Source organism: Daldinia decipiens, assembly GCF_022478715.1.
Source record: "Daldinia decipiens strain CBS 113046 unplaced genomic scaffold F4813scaffold_12, whole genome shotgun sequence".
NCBI lineage: Eukaryota > Fungi > Ascomycota > Sordariomycetes > Xylariales > Hypoxylaceae > Daldinia > Daldinia decipiens.
The window spans coordinates 301,101-319,341 of record NW_026054555.1 but is presented as its reverse complement, the minus strand read 5'-3'; the positions used below and the strand labels follow the sequence as shown (position 1 = coordinate 319,341).

Sequence of the window (18,241 nt, the reverse complement as noted above, 5' to 3'; positions counted from 1 at the left end):
ACTAGTATGGCCGAGCTGTAAATGCTACCTTAAGTAATTAAGGCACGCTACGTATAAGCAGGCATGGTAGAAGCCATCACTCTCGAGAGTATACCTAGGTATTCAGAGGTTAGGAAGCTTGCGTCATCGCACGACAATTTAGGTGTTTTCATGCTATTAAGTAGAGATAGATAAGGTTTATTGTGTTGTGCTGATAATTCTTAGAGGTGCTTGTACTAAATATCTTAGTATGTAGGTAGGTTAGTAGGTGTATAAAGGTGGTAGAAAGAAGGGACGGAATGGCCGTTGATATTTTACCAGCCTTAGCTACGAATCCTACTAATCAGAGGTCGCTCTATCGCATTACTTACCTGTAAGTGTTTTAAATGGTAGAACGAATAGGTTACATTTAGCTAATAGGTGGCAGCAAAGTGGCAGGAGTGGATATTCCAACGCGATGGGAAGGCCCATTAAATTATGAGCGAGGGGAAGCGCTATGCGAGTCCACAACGCGAATTTGGGCTGATAAAATACCGTTAAAAAATACATCGCGCACGGACCCTTTATAGTATAGATATAGGCGGAAGCACTTGCCGATTATATGTATCTTCTATCGTATCCAATTTAGCACTAGGCTAGATCTAAATAGCAATTTCCATGAACAGGCAATCCTAGACAACTTTTTGAACAACTTGGGTTTTTCTTTACAACCAAGGGGCACCAGCTTGCAGCATTTCTGTCCGAAGCTCTCTCCATCGCGTCTTTTATTATCGAGTCCATCTTATGTAAATCACTCCTTCTTGGATTCAAGGCGGATAGTGACAGGCAAGGCGAAACCGATGGAGAGTTGCGTATTTTTACCATTCTTTTAATATATTTTCTCTTCCGCTCTTTTCTTCTTCCCGATCGCCTCGGTGAGCCCTCTTTTTTTCTTTTTTCTTTTTTTCCCACCAGGACGCGTCGCGACAATCCCCACGCTGTCTAGTACCGCAACTTTTACCCCTTAGTTGGCCCACGACCCGATTCCAATTATCGTCGGGCTACGAAGAAGGTGCACGGATAAACGTGAGAGTAGTAGTCTGGAGATCTAGCAGCAGGCGACCCATGCCTTGTCTGCGCTGATCTCGTCGTGGTATGTCTCGACTCCGCCTATCGTTCCGTATCTTTTCTTGATTCCTGAGATATCAGAATCAAGGGCTAACTTATACCTTGGTTCAGCCCCCCCAAAGACGTATTCTTCAAACCCGTCAACCCCTCCTCGTGCTTTTGCACAGGACGGCACTCGAGCTTCGCCATATCGTAGTTTTTCAGCGAGGTCGTCATCCCCCGTCTCGAGTGCGTCAACTATCGACGACGACGGTGAATCGTCTCCGGTGCTCCCGCCGCTTCGAGCACCGACACTGCCGGGTCGGGCATCCGAATATCTTCGGACGCCGCCATCTAATCGTAGTTCCGGAGACGATAGAGAGTTTGTCACAGCTAGCTGGGGTTCACCGTATCCCCAAGCCGATAGTGGTTATCTACGTCGACTAAGCTTCAGCAGTGAGACATCAGAAGAATCCCCGCTGCACCAGCTGGAGATTAATACACCCTTTTTGCGCCCGGCTCCATTGACTATAGTAACTGAGCTAGATCGTCCCTCGACTTCTCTGTCCGGAAGCGCTGCTGTACTTGCGAACCGTGCTCGGCGTCCCCTGCGCGGCATTACAGAGGATTGGATCCGTCAGCATACCACCGAGGACCTTTCTTCTGAACATCGCCATTGGCTTAGTGACGGAACTGACGATAGTGAGCACTCTTCATTGAGAAGCTCTATTTTGAGCGAAGAGGCGAGTTGGTTTGAAGAGGCAGATCCCAGGACCCCACGAGCTGACCGACGGGCTACCCTTCACCCGTCTCGAGCCTCTAGCCAAGCGTCTTGGCATTATCCGAGACAGCGTTCTAGCAACGAAACTCTAAAGCAAGCTGCTCTGGACCGGCGCGTTACTAGCGGAACCGCAAGTATGGACGCGCTTGAGGTAGAGAAAGGTAGTCAAGATGCCGTCAGCATCCATACCATAGACTCTATCTCGGAATCGGCACCAAGAATAGACACTTCTAGAAGCGACCAGCCGAATTGGAATAATTCAAATTCTGTTGCGCCTACTACTCCGATTAAATCGATTAAACAGGTCGTAGGGCGCACACCGCGACCCAAGAAGAAAGTGCCCTGGAAAGGAAAGAATATCCTAGTTTGCCTACCATGGGACGAAGAACGAGGCCGACCCGGCAAAGCACCGGTCCCTCTAAATGCTGCTGAAGTGAAAGAAATGTGGCGTTCCTGGGAAGAGTTAGGTTATGATATTCGTGGGTTTGACTTGGAAGGACGTCATGCTCCCCTGGATCCCCTCGAAAGTTATTCTCAGAGCAGGGATGAGTGGCCTAATTCGGATGATGTTGTCAATGAACGTTCTCAGCATACGTATCAGGTGACGCTTCCAGATTTAAATGGTGTGTTTAGTTCGAATGGTCCCTTCTCTAGAAGCATATACTAATGTTATAATTGCAGCATGGCGGAATTATGTCAATGAGTTGAATGAAGCCAAGCTTAGGGCGCTTGGTGTATCGTTTGGCGACGACGAGCCTGCACCCTCAATCTCCCCGGCCGCAACAAATATGAGTCGGCAAACTTCGAACCAATACCCTCAATTGCCGTTCTCGCCGCCTATTCCAACGTCTTCGGCCGCAAGCAACGGGCAGCAACCATTCGCCTTCCCACCCCCGTTCCTATCCGGCCCCGGGTCGTCCGTGCAGAGCCCCGGTATCGCATCGGCTGTTTCTCCGGCTTCTTTCCATGGCCCGTCGTTGCACGGCAAATTCAACCCCCGCGCGTCAATTTCTATCTCACCGCACGAGCTTCCCTTCCATTTCTCCAATCCGTCTTCGCCTCATCCTTGGTCTCCGCAAATGCTATTGCAGCAACATCTGGGTCGTAGTGGCTCGCCTTCTGTTCTTAACTTGAACTCGGTCATGTCGCCCAATTCGCCTTTCCAGCGTGACGGTATATCTTCGCCCATTGGCGGTATTCACTCGAGGCACCAATCTTTGCAATATCCAATGCTTCCGCATCAGTATTTGCATAGGCAAGAATCGGCTAGGGCATCGCCTCGCTTGCAAGACTTGCGAGAAATTGAAGAAGAGGAGACTCAGAGCAATCCTTATGAGGACAAGAGCCCATCAAAAACTCCAGAGCCTAGCCGATTTATACGTCATAATGCTAGTGCCAGTCTCCAGAAAGAGATTGACGACGCCGAGTATCACTTGGAAGAGCAATTCCGTTCTCAACTTGAGCATGAGGATTACAGCCCCCATAACGAATACGATAAAATGAAAGAGAACCACTTGCAAGAAATTGAGGCAGTTCCCGCTTCACACGCAAGAGGGCCGTCTGTCCACTTCGGTAGTTTTGGCAATGATTCTGATGAAGGACCAAAACTTCATCACCCACAACCACATAGCCGCGGGCATTCTCTCTCTCAAACGCCGTACCTCGACGAGGCACGGGATAGTACTGACGAAGGGAGCCTCCAGAAACACCGGCCAGCTGCGCTTGATCTGCAAAACGGTAATAGTGCATACGAAATTGAGACGAATCCAAGCAATCTCGGTACGCCTAACCAGCCTTTTGATTTGGCAAACCAATTTCACCAGCGGTCGTTTTCTAGCAATCCTTGGGCGGATGAACGAACTTCTGATAGTAAATCCTCTTCGCGTCGCCAGAGCCATACTAGCAAGCCATCCTTGTCAAAGTTGAATGCTGGGGCAGCCGAATTCAAATTTAACCCTACGAGTAGCTTCACTCCTGGTCAGTTCGTCTTTGGTAACAATAATGTCCAGCAGACCAGTTTTCAACCAACCGCATTCAGGGCCGGGGTGCCATCCTTTACACCGAAAATACACTCCGCGACTTCTAGTCATTTTAGTGTTCCTTCAACATCGTCATCGAAGGGTAAAATTAATGCAGCCGCGCCAGCGTTCTCTCCTCGCAAGACCGAGTTTAGCTTCTCTGCGTCTGGACCTAAGTTCCGCCCCGATGCTCCTGCTTTCCAGCCATCGAAATCTTTTGCTTCGTCGGTAACTAGTGCCGGGGCCTCTGGTAACGAGAGCGTTGAAAACCGCCTAGGTAGCATATTTGGTAACATCGACCTGAAGCTGTCCGAGGCCGCCAATTCTGTGAAGAAGTCTAAGGCTGTCCCTATCGTGTCACCATCTGGTCAACACTCTGCTGTCCCTACTACGGAAAGCCAGGATGGCCAAATCACGGATGCTAATCCGACTAAGAAGCAATTTAGGGAAAGTAACGACGATGGTGATAATGTCCCCTTATTTGCCGAGCCTACGCCGGAGCCGGAGATCTTGCCACGGGCGCAGCCCAGCCCTGTTGCTTCGGAGCCTGCTGATTCCGAAAGGGATAGTACTATTGTGAACTTCCACTCCAACAACAGAACAGAGGAAGAAGAAATTTCTCATGTAGGCGACACGACTTTCGCATCTACGATCCTTTCCGAATCTACAGATGGGAAATTGCAGTCCGAGTCGAATGGCACGAAGGCGACTACTAGTCCATCTACGACATCCCCTGACCAAGACAAGCCTAGCTGGAAACCTTTTGAGTTCAAGAACGACACGGAGATCCAAGACTTCAACAATGCTAGGCCGTTTGGAGACGATGAACCCTCATTCAAGAAGCAGCACAATAAGAGCCTTTCTGCTACAGCTCAGCCGTTTGTGCCTGGTGGCTTTGCTTTCGGCGCTACAACTGATTCTGCGTCCGCTTCGTTTGACCCTGTCCTCAAGACCCAACCGGCGCAGATGGTCGAGTCCGAAGACGAGTCTGAGGATGACCGTGCCGGTTCTCCAACTCCTGGGCCAGATTTCAAGTCTGTTGCCGAGGCCGAACCTGAACCGATCAAGGTGCAGCAAACTCCGACGGAAAGAACTGCTCCATCCACCAAGGGTCTTGGTTCTTCGCGGTTTGCATCACCGCCACCTGCTCCAAGGGGCTTGAACGCGTCAAGATTCGCAGCTTCTCCATCGCCACAACCGAAATCGGCTGGATTGTCCTCTTCTCGATTCGCTGCTACTCCGTCTTCAGTATCCGAAGATAAATCTTCGCAACTTCCTGAAGAAAATCTTAACGAACAAGCTAGCGAGGTATCAGAGTTGCATAGCTACGAACCTCTGCCTGTTAGCCCGCCATCGGAACCAGCTGAATCGAGAGAGGGTACTATCCATGAGCCAACATTCGAAGAAATCGATGCGGTTATGCAACATCTCAACAAAAATGATCCGACGATGGGAGTTAAGAGAACGATGGAGTCTCCTACATGGCGTGAGCCCAGCCCTATGCATGACGTCCCAGCTGCTACTACCACGAACTCGCCACCTGTGCACTTACCACCTCAAGTACCATTTCGAAGTGATGCACCGAGTCCAAGCCCATCTCAGCAGTATCTTCCCTTACCTAAGAAGGCTGTGGCCCCGAGACCTTCAACTGAGCTTGATGATCCCTTCGTTGACCCTCCACTAAGCGGCATTTCGCACTCGTTTGATGGTCCTGTACATCGACTCAATATTGGAGAGAGCCTACCCGGGAGTGAATGGGATGATGCGTTCAGCGCCAGTGAGCAGGAGAAACTAGAACAACGTGTCCAATACTTCGATGGTCACGTCAACGACCTGGTTGGTACCGTCATTGCTTCCAGACTCGACCCTCTCGAGAAAACGCTTAGCAACATCCAACATGCATTGGGTTCTTTGACTCGTAGAGCGCCGTCCAGCCGACGTGATAGACGCAGTATTTCCGCTGAGCTCCAAGAGAGCGATGCAGACGATGAAGATGACGAAACGCCTATCCGCCGGTCAATGAGTCCCAGAAGAGACAGAAGACTGGAGCAAATTCGGATTGCTGTTGTGGATGCTCTAAATCAGCAGCAGTCAATGCGTGCTCTCCAGGCTGCTCAGCCCGATTCCGTTGATCAGGGCCCGAGCAAAGACGATGCGGTCGTCGTAAAGGCATTGCAGCAAATGAAAGAGGAACTCAGCCAAACCTTACGACCAGACTTCCGTGGCGAAGATATTCGGACTATCGTAGAAGAGGCAGTAGAGCGTCGCATGCCTGCAACTTCTCAACCGGTAGTTAAGGACGACGAGGCAGCGAACGCGAGGTTCTCTGAGATGCAATCGAGGATACAGGAACTTGAGCAGCGCCTGCATACCGAAACGGGCAGAACCGAGAGCGAGCGTTCTAGAGTCCTTCAACTTGAAGATCGACTGCGAGCCGAGGAGGCCAGAGGGGAGAATGAGACAACAATTAGGCGCGGTGCTGAGGATCGTGCTGCTGAGCTTCGACGACAGCTAGAACAGGCGGAGACAAAGGTAGAGGTCGAAATTATGAACCGTAGTATTTTCGACCAGAGAATACATGACCTGGAAGAGCGCCTCAGGTTTGCAGAAAACAAGACCGAGCAAGAATTGGCGGGTCGTAGGGAAGCCGAAGATAGGCTCTCGGAGATCCAACGACTTCTTCGTATCTCTTCCGAAGAGGAAGATCGTCTACGGGCTGTACTTGAAGAACGTGAGCACAAGATTAAGGGTATGGAGCAGTCATCAGGCAAGGCCTCTATGCGCCTTAGCCTCCTCGAAGCAGCTCAGGCAAATGCCGAGCAGACCCAGATAGAGCTCAAGAACCGTCTTAACATTGCAGAAGTTGAACTCCGCGATGCACGACAAGAGACGCGGCACTGGCGTTCTGAAGCTGAACATGCAAGGGAGACAGCTCATCGACAGACGGATGATCTTATGGAGGCTATTAATGAGAATAAGCACATGCATAAACTCATTGATACACTCGGCGTCCAGCTTGAAGAAAACGAGCAAATCCGGAATAGCTGGCGAGCCAAATTTATGTCTCTGCAGGACGACATGGCCCATGCAGCTCGCGAAATAACGGAAGAGAATGCCCGACGCCAGAAGAGAGAGCAAGGCCTTATCGCACGGCAAGAAGTACTTGATGCCAGGCTACAAGCTGAAGCACGAACTCGCGAACGCCTCGAAACCGAAATTGAAAGGTTGGAGAATGGCGAGCGTGCTGGCCTAAGAGCTGTTAGCGAATGCAAACGGCTTGAAGCATTGCTATCTGAACTTCGTGACGACAATCATAATCTCCAGCAAAATATTCTACGGTACCAGAGAGAAATCCACGAAGCAAGAGAGTCGGCAGCTGCCGAAGTTCAACGCACACAGACTTCCATGCAAGCTGAGCTAGAAGCTGCTAATAACGAAGTTAACGCCGTGCGTGAGGAGCTTGAGGAAGATATTAATAAACTAAGAGCTCAGCTGGACCAGGTCAGGATGGATGCAGACACTGCGAAGGCACACCATGAGATGATGCTCGAGGAAGCCCAGACAACTAAGCAGACCGAGCTTGGAGAAGCCGAGAGTAAGAGACGTGTCGAACTTAGCGATCTCATTAGTAAACACCAAAACGAGATGGAGGATCTTCAAGCACGGTACGAGCGACAGATCAGCAATGCTGCTGAAGATGCGCAACGTACAGAACAGAATCTTTTGGAGCGACTCAGCCTGTCAACTTCAAAGACCGAACATCTCCAAGACCGTGTTGCTCACCTGGAAGACAAGGTACAGCTTGCGCAGGAAGCTGCCAGGGCAGCGGCCCAAGCAGCACAAGCGTCCAAGTCTGTTAGTGCACCTGGGCCTGTTGCTCAGACGAAACAGCTAGCAGAGGCTATGCAACTCCCCGAGAAGGTTTCGCCGCAGGCCTTGCGTGAATCTATCATGGTCCTGCAAGAGCAATTGCAGGCCCGTGAGCAGCGCATTGAAGAGCTCGAGCAAACTGTTGCTGAGCTTGATCCTGACGCCGCCTCTAAGATTTCCAAGCGAGACGACGAGATCACGTGGCTACGTGAGCTCCTTGCTGTGAGACATGGAGATCTTCAAGATATTATCAACGCGCTATCCTCGGATCATTTGGATCGAGATTCCGTCAAGGACGCGGCTATACGTCTGAAGGCAAATCTTCAAATGGAGGAACAGGAACGAGAGCGTGCCATGAATGGTGGTTCGGCCATCAGCTTACCCAACATTGCCGCTACAATTAGAGGAGCTGCAACTCCTCGAGTTGCACAGGCTGTTGGGCCTCTCGCAGCTGCTTGGGGCAGCTGGCGAAAGTCGAACCAGCCTGCGCTTAACAGTTTGTCCAATGTCTTGTCTTCGTCTCCAGCGTCAGCTAGAAGCTCTACGCCTTCGAAATCGAACAACACATCTCAGAACAACTACCTCTCTGGTCTCATGACTCCTCCGGCTTCTGGTATTAGGAACACCCCGCTGGCACAGCAGAACCAGATACAACCTACGGCGTTCGGTACTACCGGCCGTCGGTTTACTGCCGAACAGTTTGCTGCTAGATCTCAAGGCCAGTCAATGACAGCGCGGCAAGCCGAGAAGATGCCTAGGATAAGCACACCGCCTCAACAGGAGCGTCGCCAACCAATTACTCCCCCAATGATGCGATCTGGCGCATACGATTCAGACGCGCACGTTGAGGAGTTTGACGATGCTTCCTTCTTCGATGATTGAGGTGTTTAATGGATCAGGACTCGACTGATAGTCGAACCTTTTCCGGATTTCTACTTTCTTTTTGGGCGGCATTATTATGCATGTCGCAGGAAATCATCAAGGCATTTGGGGAAATTGTCGTTATATATCGAATGCGCGCTTTTTTATACCATTTGCCTTTTTTTCTCTTCTGCTGCTACCGCAATGTCTAGATTGATACCCCTTTACTCTCTATTTTCTCGCCATTCTCGCACACTATCTGCACTTGCAACGTGATGGAACGAAACACAACAAATAACCATCCACATTCATTCTCTTGACGGATCAGATTGGCAATTGGTTTCCCAAATTTTCCCATTCGAGAACAAGATTAGTAACCAGTAAAGTTACTTATTTTTTCATATTTTTCATAACAATTTTGTTTCCTTTGTTCTGCCACTTTGCATAGCCGGTTAATTGGAGACGAGAGAAGGAGGGGTTCTCGCTCGTTTCACTCATGAGAAAGAATCATAAGAGAAGAGAAGAGAAGAGATAGGAGAAGCAGAGAAGTTGGAATCTTCGATGCATACGCGTGACGTCGTTTCTGGGGAGGGTTTTAGATAAACTAGTACTACTACTGTATGAAGACGATCGTTAGGATCGTGTCGTGTCGTGTCGTGTCGAGGAGATATTAGACAGCTATAATTAATACTTTCGTCACGTTTTGAATCAAAGTTTCCCCCTTGTTTATTTGTGTGGTAATCATAGACCTAAATAAAACAAACGATTAAATTCAAAAATCAAAGTCAAGTTCATTGTAGAGATGTATTTCTAAGGAATGCTATACCCATATCTACAGTTGAGCGAAGTCCACGGAACAGTAACAAGAACAAGACCCACGCCATCCGAATGATATCATAACATATATATATAATGATGATTTCTAAGTATGCGTAATTAAGGAATGGACATTAAGTAGGTAGTAGGTACCTTATATACATATACGTGAGTCGGTGTGCGTTATATAAAATAAAAATGCGATCCGTAACCAAAACACCGGGTCCATTCGCTATCCGCTCCCGTCACCGAAAACAAACTCCGTCTTTTTCATCGTGAGAATATGCATTAATGTGTGATGAGTGAGTAGGTGAGTGGGTGAGATGGCCTAGACACCGCAAGCGCTGACATCGACCTGGCGGGAAGTGGCGTCGACGCGGCCGAGGGCAACGGCTTGGCCATTAGTCAGGGCGTTCATGGCGTCGAGGGCGATGTTGAAGCCGGCAGCGGCGTGGTCGATGGCGTAGACGTTGATGGTCTTGCCCTGGTAGCTTAGTTCCCAGCAAGTGCCGCACTATTAGGTTTGTTAGCATCGCGTCTTGTTTTGCTTAGGTGCCTTATATTTCAGGTTAAGAGATGAGGGGGGGAAGGGGAAGGGGGAGAGGAAGGGAACATACGGAAGGAGAGTTCCAGCCGGCGATGGCGTCGGCGGCGCCGATGTATGTGCTTGGGATGTTGCCCTGAGTCTGCCAGCCGTAGCGCGTGATCAGGCCGTTAGCGCCGTCGGAGCAGGAGACGGCTGTTAGGGAGCGGGATCGGTCATCGTAGCCGGTGTCGTAGGAGACTGTTGCGTGTTAGTTATCAGTTATCGTAAGAATATCAATACCCTATATAGGTTTCCTTGTAAGAGGGGAGGAGGTGTCGTACCTGTGACGGCCGAGGAGGCGACGGCAAGGGAAAGGAACTGGACGAGCTTGGAGAACTGCATTTTCGTATGAGATTGAAGGTTGAAGGTTGAAGGTTGGAATTTGAGGAGCGACTGTTATGTCTCGGGTATTATGTCTAGTGCGGGGAGGAAGAGAGAAGTGAGGATGGAATTTGTTAGAGTTGATGAGGATGTATTAGTATTTAAGTTGCAAATGCTGCTGTGGATGGCGATTATAAGATGGCCGTGGAAAGACGAGTAGACGTTGTCCTTATATACATTTACCTGATTGCCCAACTTGGTTGTATCATATTCTGAGGGTCTCGTATATCGTGGCTCCCGCCATTCGCGCTACGCTACTTTGTCTCTACGGGACGGTACGTTACTTACGAAGCTGAAGTTGGATGCTATCATACGTTGGTGACATGCTGCACCTCAGTGGAACATGGGTTTGGTTCCATTAGGACTCTTCAGCTGTTAGCTTAAGGTACCTAACTTAATGCAGGGCCCATTCATGTGCAGTGACGACAAAGATTATTGAGATGAAGGCTGTGGCCATGCACTTGGTAACCTAGTGTAGTGTGTATTAGTATGTATTAATCGGTTGTCTGCTAAGTAAACAGAGGTTGCATAAGAACAGGCAATACACATATGATGGTAAGTCAAAGGCATTGTACCAGTACCATGCAACATCGGCGGGTCTTGAATCCTCGTGTTTGTGCTGCTTGGAGGTTATGTGGGGAGTAGTCGATGCCGATCTCACTCGTATTTGGCGGTGCGGCTTGATTCTTTGCTGGGGCCGCAAGTCTGTGACTGGCTGGACACTGGCTAGACCATCTTCACTGACTCGGAGAGATACCATTAATAGCAGGCATGAGCAGTGCCCAGCCCTGCAGTGCACGCTAACGGCAGTTGGGTAAATGAGCTCTTCGTTGATTCTAGAAACTTGTCTAGGTTAGGTAGATGTTCAAAGTTGTTGACATGGAATTGGAATTTGTACCCATGTACATCATCAGGAATGGTGTATGTAAAATAGTAAGACCATATCTCTGTAAAGTCGGTCTGCTGACACGGAAACGAACTCCTAAGACAAAGAATCTACATAAACATACATATGTAGTTTCTTTAGTTATCCGATTTCGAAAATGGCTGGTTACAAGCCATCCATCCACGAGACCTATGGCGGGGGCTGAGAATCGTGTGTGTGACCACATGTGGTTTGTGTGGGAGATCATCGAATGTCCCCTTACTTGCGGCTCGGTGTTAGCCTTAGCTAGAGATTGGCGAAGACCTGCTCGAACGATGCGGCTATGGGCCGCAATAGCCTATCTCAACGTATTCATAATATTCTTGGCCATATAGTCGAATTATGTATCTGAATGCTTAACCTCGACTGAGCCGCGAAGGATTCTTCCCCGCATAACACGCCGCATAGCGGCTCTTTCGATTCGCGAAGTAATGAGTGGAGTTGGTAGATCAACATTGTCTACCCCAACATCGCTGCCATGTCATGGCCCACCAGCGCCCATCTCATCCATCCTGATTACATCGAGGACTAATGATCTTGTGGGAATACGATGTTCTGTAAATGGACACCGGAGCTACCGATATTCCTTTAGACGCGAGTAACCATGTCCTATTCAGTACTGTGCTGTGAAACTTTACTAAGACATTGACAACAGGTGCCCTTAACCGAGAGTTGGAGTTATACTTGGCGGAGAGAATACGAGGCGACATACGAGGCCCTCCGTGGGCATGCTTGAATGCGTTGATATACGGGAATAGGGTATAAGAGTCGAGATCGGTCCAAAAAAAAAAAAGAAAGTAACGTTGATCTCCCTCATGTTGATTGACAGTCAAAGCTAAGAAGCAAAGCCGAGCAAGTATTTTACTCATAGGCCGCACATAAGCTCATCAAAAGGCTTCTTAGACCCTCTTTTTCAGTGCTCGGTTTGGCATGAGATGTCGATATCTTCTAACTTCTTTGTTATAACGTTAGTTATTGCCACGTTAGTTATTGTCCCGTCCTTTGGAAGTTCTTCGAGCTACTATGTTTATGTTAGCTCTTTTGTCTTACCATCTACGCTCGATTCTTGATGAGAATTTCGCTAAGATTCGGCGCATTTGGTAGCGCCTTGGACACAATTCGGCTATGAATCTTGTGCCAACTGAGTATAGCAATATCCGTATCGATTCATCTCATTTTCTTCGAGTTTATAACCTTACCCCTAGGCTTTGGTCTCTCAAGATGGCATGTACCTATCCAATATGCCGTTGTGGCTATATTAGATATGCATATTCTACCTGAACCTCTAGCTGAGATGAAGTACTTCGAGTAGAGAGGCTACAAATACCTGAATGGCATTCTCATCCTTACTCCATGACAATAAGTCCCATGCTGGCGTGATGGCATAGCGGATCGAATGGAAAGGTAAAACGTGGATCATTCCTCTTTGCTGAGGCTCTACGTAGAATCCTAAGGTAACGGGACGGGATCCGGGGCCCGGGGTCGACTGACAGGCCGGTAACACCCACGATATCTATGTCGCTTGGTAGATGATAATTATTTTAGGACAGATCGACCCGAACCAGCCGATTGTTTTCTTACTCTTTGCGGCCGACTGATATATCAATCGGGTAATTTCTGGCCCTGCTCTTGCTTAGAAAAGCTTAATATGTACTCTCGATAATCCGATTTTGTTGTTCGGGGACTTGGGTAAAAGTTATCATAAGCGGCAGGGTCATAAGCGGAAGGGTCATAAGCGGAAGGGGCCATACAAAGTTATGCGACTTATGCGTGTAAGCTGCGGAATAACCGGCAAGACCCGCCCGCGATAAGGTAAAGTAAAGTTTCCTAGTCCTGTGGGGCCGTTTGGTGGTGGTCGCATCACTGAATGGACCACTCAACTGTTATCGAATACATTAGGTACAATACATACATATATCCTTGTTGAGGATACGTAGCTGCCACGGGAACGGAACTTACACTGTACAGCATCCGTTAGCTCCCCGCTTGTGTTTCGTTTTTCGGTGTTTCGTTTCGTCCCGTCGCTTCACCAATTTGGCACTTTGGCTTTCTATAATCCGTACGTGTGCCCCGTTGAATTCGATGTCGTTATACCTTTTTGTTTCGTGATTTCTTTAAACAGCCTTTTTTTTCATCATTCCCTGTTTCATTCGCTCTCCCCAACTTGTATCGATCGGCTGGTCCGTTGTAACAATTTCGTGCATTTCGTACCCAAACGATATACCCAAACGATATTTCACCATGACAGCTGTCGACCCAAGCACTCGGAAAAGGGTGCTCAAGGTCATTTTCATATCGTTGCTTCTAGATCTGGTACGTCTACGTCACGCAATGCGGCCAAGTACATGAGACAATTACGTATGCTAACAACGGATATTTGCAGATATCATTTACCTTTATCCTCCCTCTCTTCCCAAAGCTCCTCGAGTTCTACAGAAATAGCGAGGTAGGCGACGACTCGCAGACGACGCTGCTCGCGCAGATCCTCGGCGGTCTCAACGCATACAAATCTGCCTTCGCGAAACCAATCGACTCGAGATATGATATCGTCTTACTAGGAGGAGCCTTAGGGAGCTTATTCTCTCTGCTCCAGGCCATAGCGTCCCCCGTTATTGGACACTTGTCCGACAAGCATGGCAGAAGGGCCGCGCTTCTTGCCAGCATGGCTGGAAATATCGTGTCGGTTCTCCTCTGGGTGGTAGCAGTGGATTTCAGAACCTTCCTTGCCTCGCGTGTCGTGGGTGGTTTATCGGAGGGCAACGTACAACTAGCTACAGCCATTGCAACCGATATCTCGGACGAGAGTAGCCGCGGCTCGACTATGGCCCTCATAGGTGCTTGCTTTTCGATCGCTTTCACCTTTGGTCCGGCCCTTGGCGCATACCTAAGCACCATTGCAACCGTGGCCGCAAACCCTTTCGCAACGGCCGCCGGCGTGTCTTTGTCCCTGATTGTGGTCGAGACGATTTACCTGTATATCGCGTTACCTGAGACTCTGCCAAGTCAGACAGGAAAAAAGACTTCTAAAACAGCCACGAAGCCAGTCGCGGTGACGCGTACAAACTCTCACTTTTTGCTAAACCTGGTGCACTTCTCCTTTCTGCTGTTCTTCTCGGGAATGGAATTTTCCCTACCATTCATGACGTACGACCTCTTCCAGTACAACTCGGCCCAGAACGGTCGACTGCTGGGCTTTGTGGGCCTGATTGCCTCGATCCTACAGGGCGGAGTCACCCGCCGACTTCCACCGCTTCTTACCGTGCGGATCGGTGTCACCGCGTGCTTGCTGGCGTTCATCATGCTCGGGCGCATTAGCACTGTCGGGTCGCTGTATCTAGCCGCTACTTGCCTGGCGACCACCTCAGCCACAGTCGTCAGCGGCCTCAACACGCTAAGCAGCTTCGAAGCTAGCGAGGGTGAGCGAGGAGGCAAGCTAGGCATACTTCGAAGTTACGGCCAACTCGGGCGAGGATTGGGCCCGATTCTGTTCACTAGCGTGTACTGGTGGGCGGGTAGAGAGGTTGCTTACGCTGGGGGTGCTTTAGGTATCCTGAGCGTTACGTTGCTGGTATTCGCTGGGCTTAAGTCACCGCCCGGTTCGCTGAAGAAAGTTAAGTCGGAGAAGAAAGAATTGTAAGAAGTCATCATTGTTTCAAATGCGTTGGGCGTGTATAAAAAAGCCTCCAGCTCTTTTACCGGAAGATCATAGAAAATTTCGGGTAAGACTTATTAGAATAACGTCGTATATAGCGATAAGCTCGAAGGGATGCTTAATGATGATGATCAATCGATGTCATTATAGTGGCATCTCTATCTAATGAGACTATGGTTGGGTTGTTTATAAATAGAAAATATTCGAGTTGATTGGATAATCTGAAGCTGTTGTCTTAACTGGGTCTTGTTGAAGAAATAAAATAGAATTTGTGGTTTTAATATACCCCGTACATTGAAATTTCTAGATTCGTTAAGCGATGTTAGAATAGGAGATTTAATATGTAAACCCGTATATTGCCGTCGTCACTTTTATATACATGCATATAGTCCTACCCAGCTTCTACTTATATCGCAATATCTACCCAACTTGGGATAGTGGCGATGGAGTTCGCTTAGGCAACGGACAGGCTCTAGTTGCAATGACGTGGCTGATGAGTATGCATGCAATGATTGATTATGCCTCGCTCATCGCCAGGCAGCAACTAACCGCCTACTCCTACATAAGCAGATTATGTAGATATTTGCCGGTGGCTTAAAAGTCCACGATCTATATCTTAGCAGCTCAGCTAATTATAAGTCCTATCCCCGATCGTACGTTGATCATCGAGGCTAAATGCAGATCTTCGACCGCAAAAGCCGATGAACAACACTCGAGCTTCAGCACCGTCCTTCCGGATGCCCAGAAATATGGAGAGTAGCTGAGAATACTGTGGTCCTATAAAAACGTCGGATTGAAGCTTTGACTATTGAAGCTTTGACTACCTCAGCGAGGTGGGACTAAAGCTACCGTATTAGGCAATAGTAGGGGGTTTGCCGGGCTGTGATTGGCTCATAAATTAAGTTTAGTTTTTCTCAAGACTTGGATTTTCTTTCAAACACATTAAAAGTCCTAATCACACATCTAGTATACAGTCATAACAGCGGCCGTTTGTTTACCCACGCAGAGAAAACGCTGTGATTCCTCACTCGGCTTAATTCCATCTCAGGATGACTCCTAAAATATTAGCTGGAGATGTATTCTCCGCTCATGATACCTTCTCCAATAGCAGCGGCCGACTGCTAATACAACCTAAGCCTAAAAGTGAGGCTAAGCAAATCCTACAACAACCCCAGAGTAGCTATCATTACGTAGGTAGGTAGGGTTGCAGGCTTACTTGGTCAATGCTGCCATTGCTTGCCGGCTACAAGAGGAACGGCCAGCCTTCTTTTCTAAATGTTGAAAAATAAAGTCAATTCCAAGCCTTTTCCTTCTTATAAACTTCTCACGTAAGTCTGCTCCCGTAGGCTCGACAATACTTAAACACTAATAATACATTGTGCTTCAAATATAGTTGAGCAAGGATTGGCTGGTGCACAATGAAGTCGGCAGCACTTTTCACCGGCCTCTTGGTCTCATCCAGCCGATACGCTACGGCCCAAAGCACTTCAAGCTTCGACTGGACCAAGCTCAGGCCGTCCGCATCACTGGAGTATTCCAAATGCTATGGCTCTCTTAAGTGTGCTAAGCTGGGAATTCCTATGGACTGGCTTAGCAACTCGACTCACAATGCGACCGAAGTCTCCTTGGCCATTGTTGCGCTTCCGGCTACGGTCCCCGAGGATGATCCCTCCTTTGGTGGCACCATCATAGTCAACCCCGGCGGCCCCGGTGGATCTGGAGTAGAGTTCGTGCTCGAGGCTGGAGAGCTTATACAAGGTGTTGTCGATGGAAACAAGCACTATGAGATCTTGTCCTTTGACCCTCGTGGTGTCGGATACTCGGAGCCCAAAGCGGACTGCTACAATGATGAGCTCGCCCGAGATGTCACTGCACTTTCACTCCGTGGTATGGGTCCCTTGAGTGGTGGTTCAAACGTTGTTAGACGCCAGGCCGCTCTACTCGGCGCTTATGGAAGCCTTTGCGAGGGTGAAAAGATCCACGAGTTCATGTCTACAGCTAGCGTTGCGCGAGACATGGTCCAGATCGTAGACAAGATTGATGAACTACGTAGCAGCAACGGAACTTCCAGCGCCAAACTACGTACGCGTGGCGGCCCGCGACGAATGCAATCGCGCCAGGAGAATGACCTCCCTCGCATCCAGTACTGGGGCTTCTCTTACGGTACTGTTCTTGGAAACTATTTCGCCTCTATGTTCCCTGGCCGTGTTGATCGCATGATCCTCGAGGGCGTTGTGGATATCCATGATTACAACGCAGCCGTGAGTGCCATACTCCAACATAGCTATCCCTAGACGAAGCTAACTTTTACATATAGTCGTGGTCTAAGAACCTTCAAGACACTCAGAAGGACTACGACCAGCTTTTCATCAACTGCTTCGAAGCTGGTTCTCACTGCGCCCTTTACGAGCCAGGCGACTCGGGTCCCAGCGATATCCGCGCCCGTGTCGATGCTTTCCTGCAGCAACTCGACGAGTCTCCGGCTCAGATCGTGACGAACAGCAGCATCGAAGAGATCACCCGGGCTGACGTCACCGCCATCATCTTCCAGGCTCTGTATCAACCCCAGGAATACTTCCCACGAGCTGCCAATGTTGTAGCCAAGGGAATGGAAGGTGACTTCAGCACTGTGTATGCCAGCCTCGGCACCCCTCAGTCGGCCGAGTACTGCCCCACGACCATCCCGAAGACGTACACTTGGATCCAGGACGTAGAGATCGCTGTCGGATGCGGGGATGCGGAGTCAGCGAACGACCAGACCATCCCCGAGTTCCAGTCCTACCTCACCGACATCCAAGAGCAATCTCCCGACTTCGGCCCAGCCTGGGCCCAGCTCCGCCTCGCCTGCCGGGGCTGGCGCGTGCGCCCCAAGTACCGCTTCACAGGGCCCTTCACATCTCCCGCCGCGGACCCGAGCGGCGCTCCCGGCAAGCCCAAGGCCCCGATTCTATTCGTATCTAGCCAGTACGACCCGGTGACTCCTTACGCCAACGCCGTGGCCATGGCGAAGGAGCACGCCGGCGCGCGCGTCCTGCTGCAGGAGAGCCCCGGCCACGCCACCTTATTCTCGCCTGGAAAGTGCCGCGAGCACTACGTCAGGAAGTACTTCGAGACCGGGGAGCTGCCGCCCGAGGGTACGGTCTGCCAGCCTGATTGTAAACCCTTCCGGGACTGCCCCTCGGCTCCTGCCGGCAAGCGCAGCGTGGGCCTCGCGGCGGAGAAGAGCTTCCCTCCGCCGAACCGCGGGCCTCTGGGGATTGCTTGGTAGGATATCTACCTTAGGTAC

At 49.7% G+C, this 18,241-nt stretch overlaps 4 protein-coding genes across 4 annotated transcripts; 3 read left to right on the top strand and 1 right to left on the bottom strand.

Moving 5' to 3' along the window:
• Positions 1-1,113: 1,113 nt before the first annotated feature.
• F4813DRAFT_388431 (uncharacterized protein) lies at positions 1,114-8,616 on the top strand (the record flags this gene model as incomplete). The annotated part of the gene is made up of 3 exons (XM_049246699.1): positions 1,114-1,138; positions 1,198-2,469; positions 2,528-8,616. The coding sequence occupies 3 exons, from the start codon at positions 1,114-1,116 to the stop codon at positions 8,614-8,616; spliced, it is 7,386 nt and encodes a 2,461-aa protein (XP_049100630.1).
• A 1,123-nt stretch (positions 8,617-9,739) lies between these two features.
• On the bottom strand, positions 9,740-10,339 carry F4813DRAFT_380187 (Cerato-platanin; the record flags this gene model as incomplete). The annotated part of the gene is made up of 3 exons (XM_049245540.1): positions 9,740-9,925; positions 10,029-10,195; positions 10,279-10,339. The coding sequence occupies 3 exons, from the start codon at positions 10,337-10,339 to the stop codon at positions 9,740-9,742; spliced, it is 414 nt and encodes a 137-aa protein (XP_049100629.1).
• A 2,917-nt stretch (positions 10,340-13,256) lies between these two features.
• F4813DRAFT_40737 (MFS general substrate transporter) lies at positions 13,257-15,027 on the top strand. Its single transcript, XM_049248449.1, has 2 exons — positions 13,257-13,616; positions 13,687-15,027. The coding sequence occupies exons 1-2, from the start codon at positions 13,545-13,547 to the stop codon at positions 14,938-14,940; spliced, it is 1,326 nt and encodes a 441-aa protein (XP_049100628.1). The 5' UTR covers positions 13,257-13,544; the 3' UTR covers positions 14,941-15,027.
• A 1,346-nt stretch (positions 15,028-16,373) lies between these two features.
• On the top strand, positions 16,374-18,223 carry F4813DRAFT_380185 (TAP-like protein-domain-containing protein; the record flags this gene model as incomplete). Its single annotated transcript, XM_049245539.1, has 2 exons — positions 16,374-17,216; positions 17,273-18,223. The coding sequence occupies 2 exons, from the start codon at positions 16,374-16,376 to the stop codon at positions 18,221-18,223; spliced, it is 1,794 nt and encodes a 597-aa protein (XP_049100627.1).
• Between the last annotated feature and the right edge of the window lie 18 nt (positions 18,224-18,241).

What these genes read in the sequence shown, in the direction of transcription:
- F4813DRAFT_40737 (XM_049248449.1), top strand. Translation starts at nt 13,545, where the DNA reads ATGACAGCTGTCGACCCAAGCACTCGGAAAAGGGTGCTCAAGGTCATT. An exon ending in TATCGTTGCTTCTAGATCTG is followed by an intron (nt 13,617 to 13,686) that starts GTACGTCTACGT and finishes GGATATTTGCAG; the next exon opens with ATATCATTTACCTTTATCCT.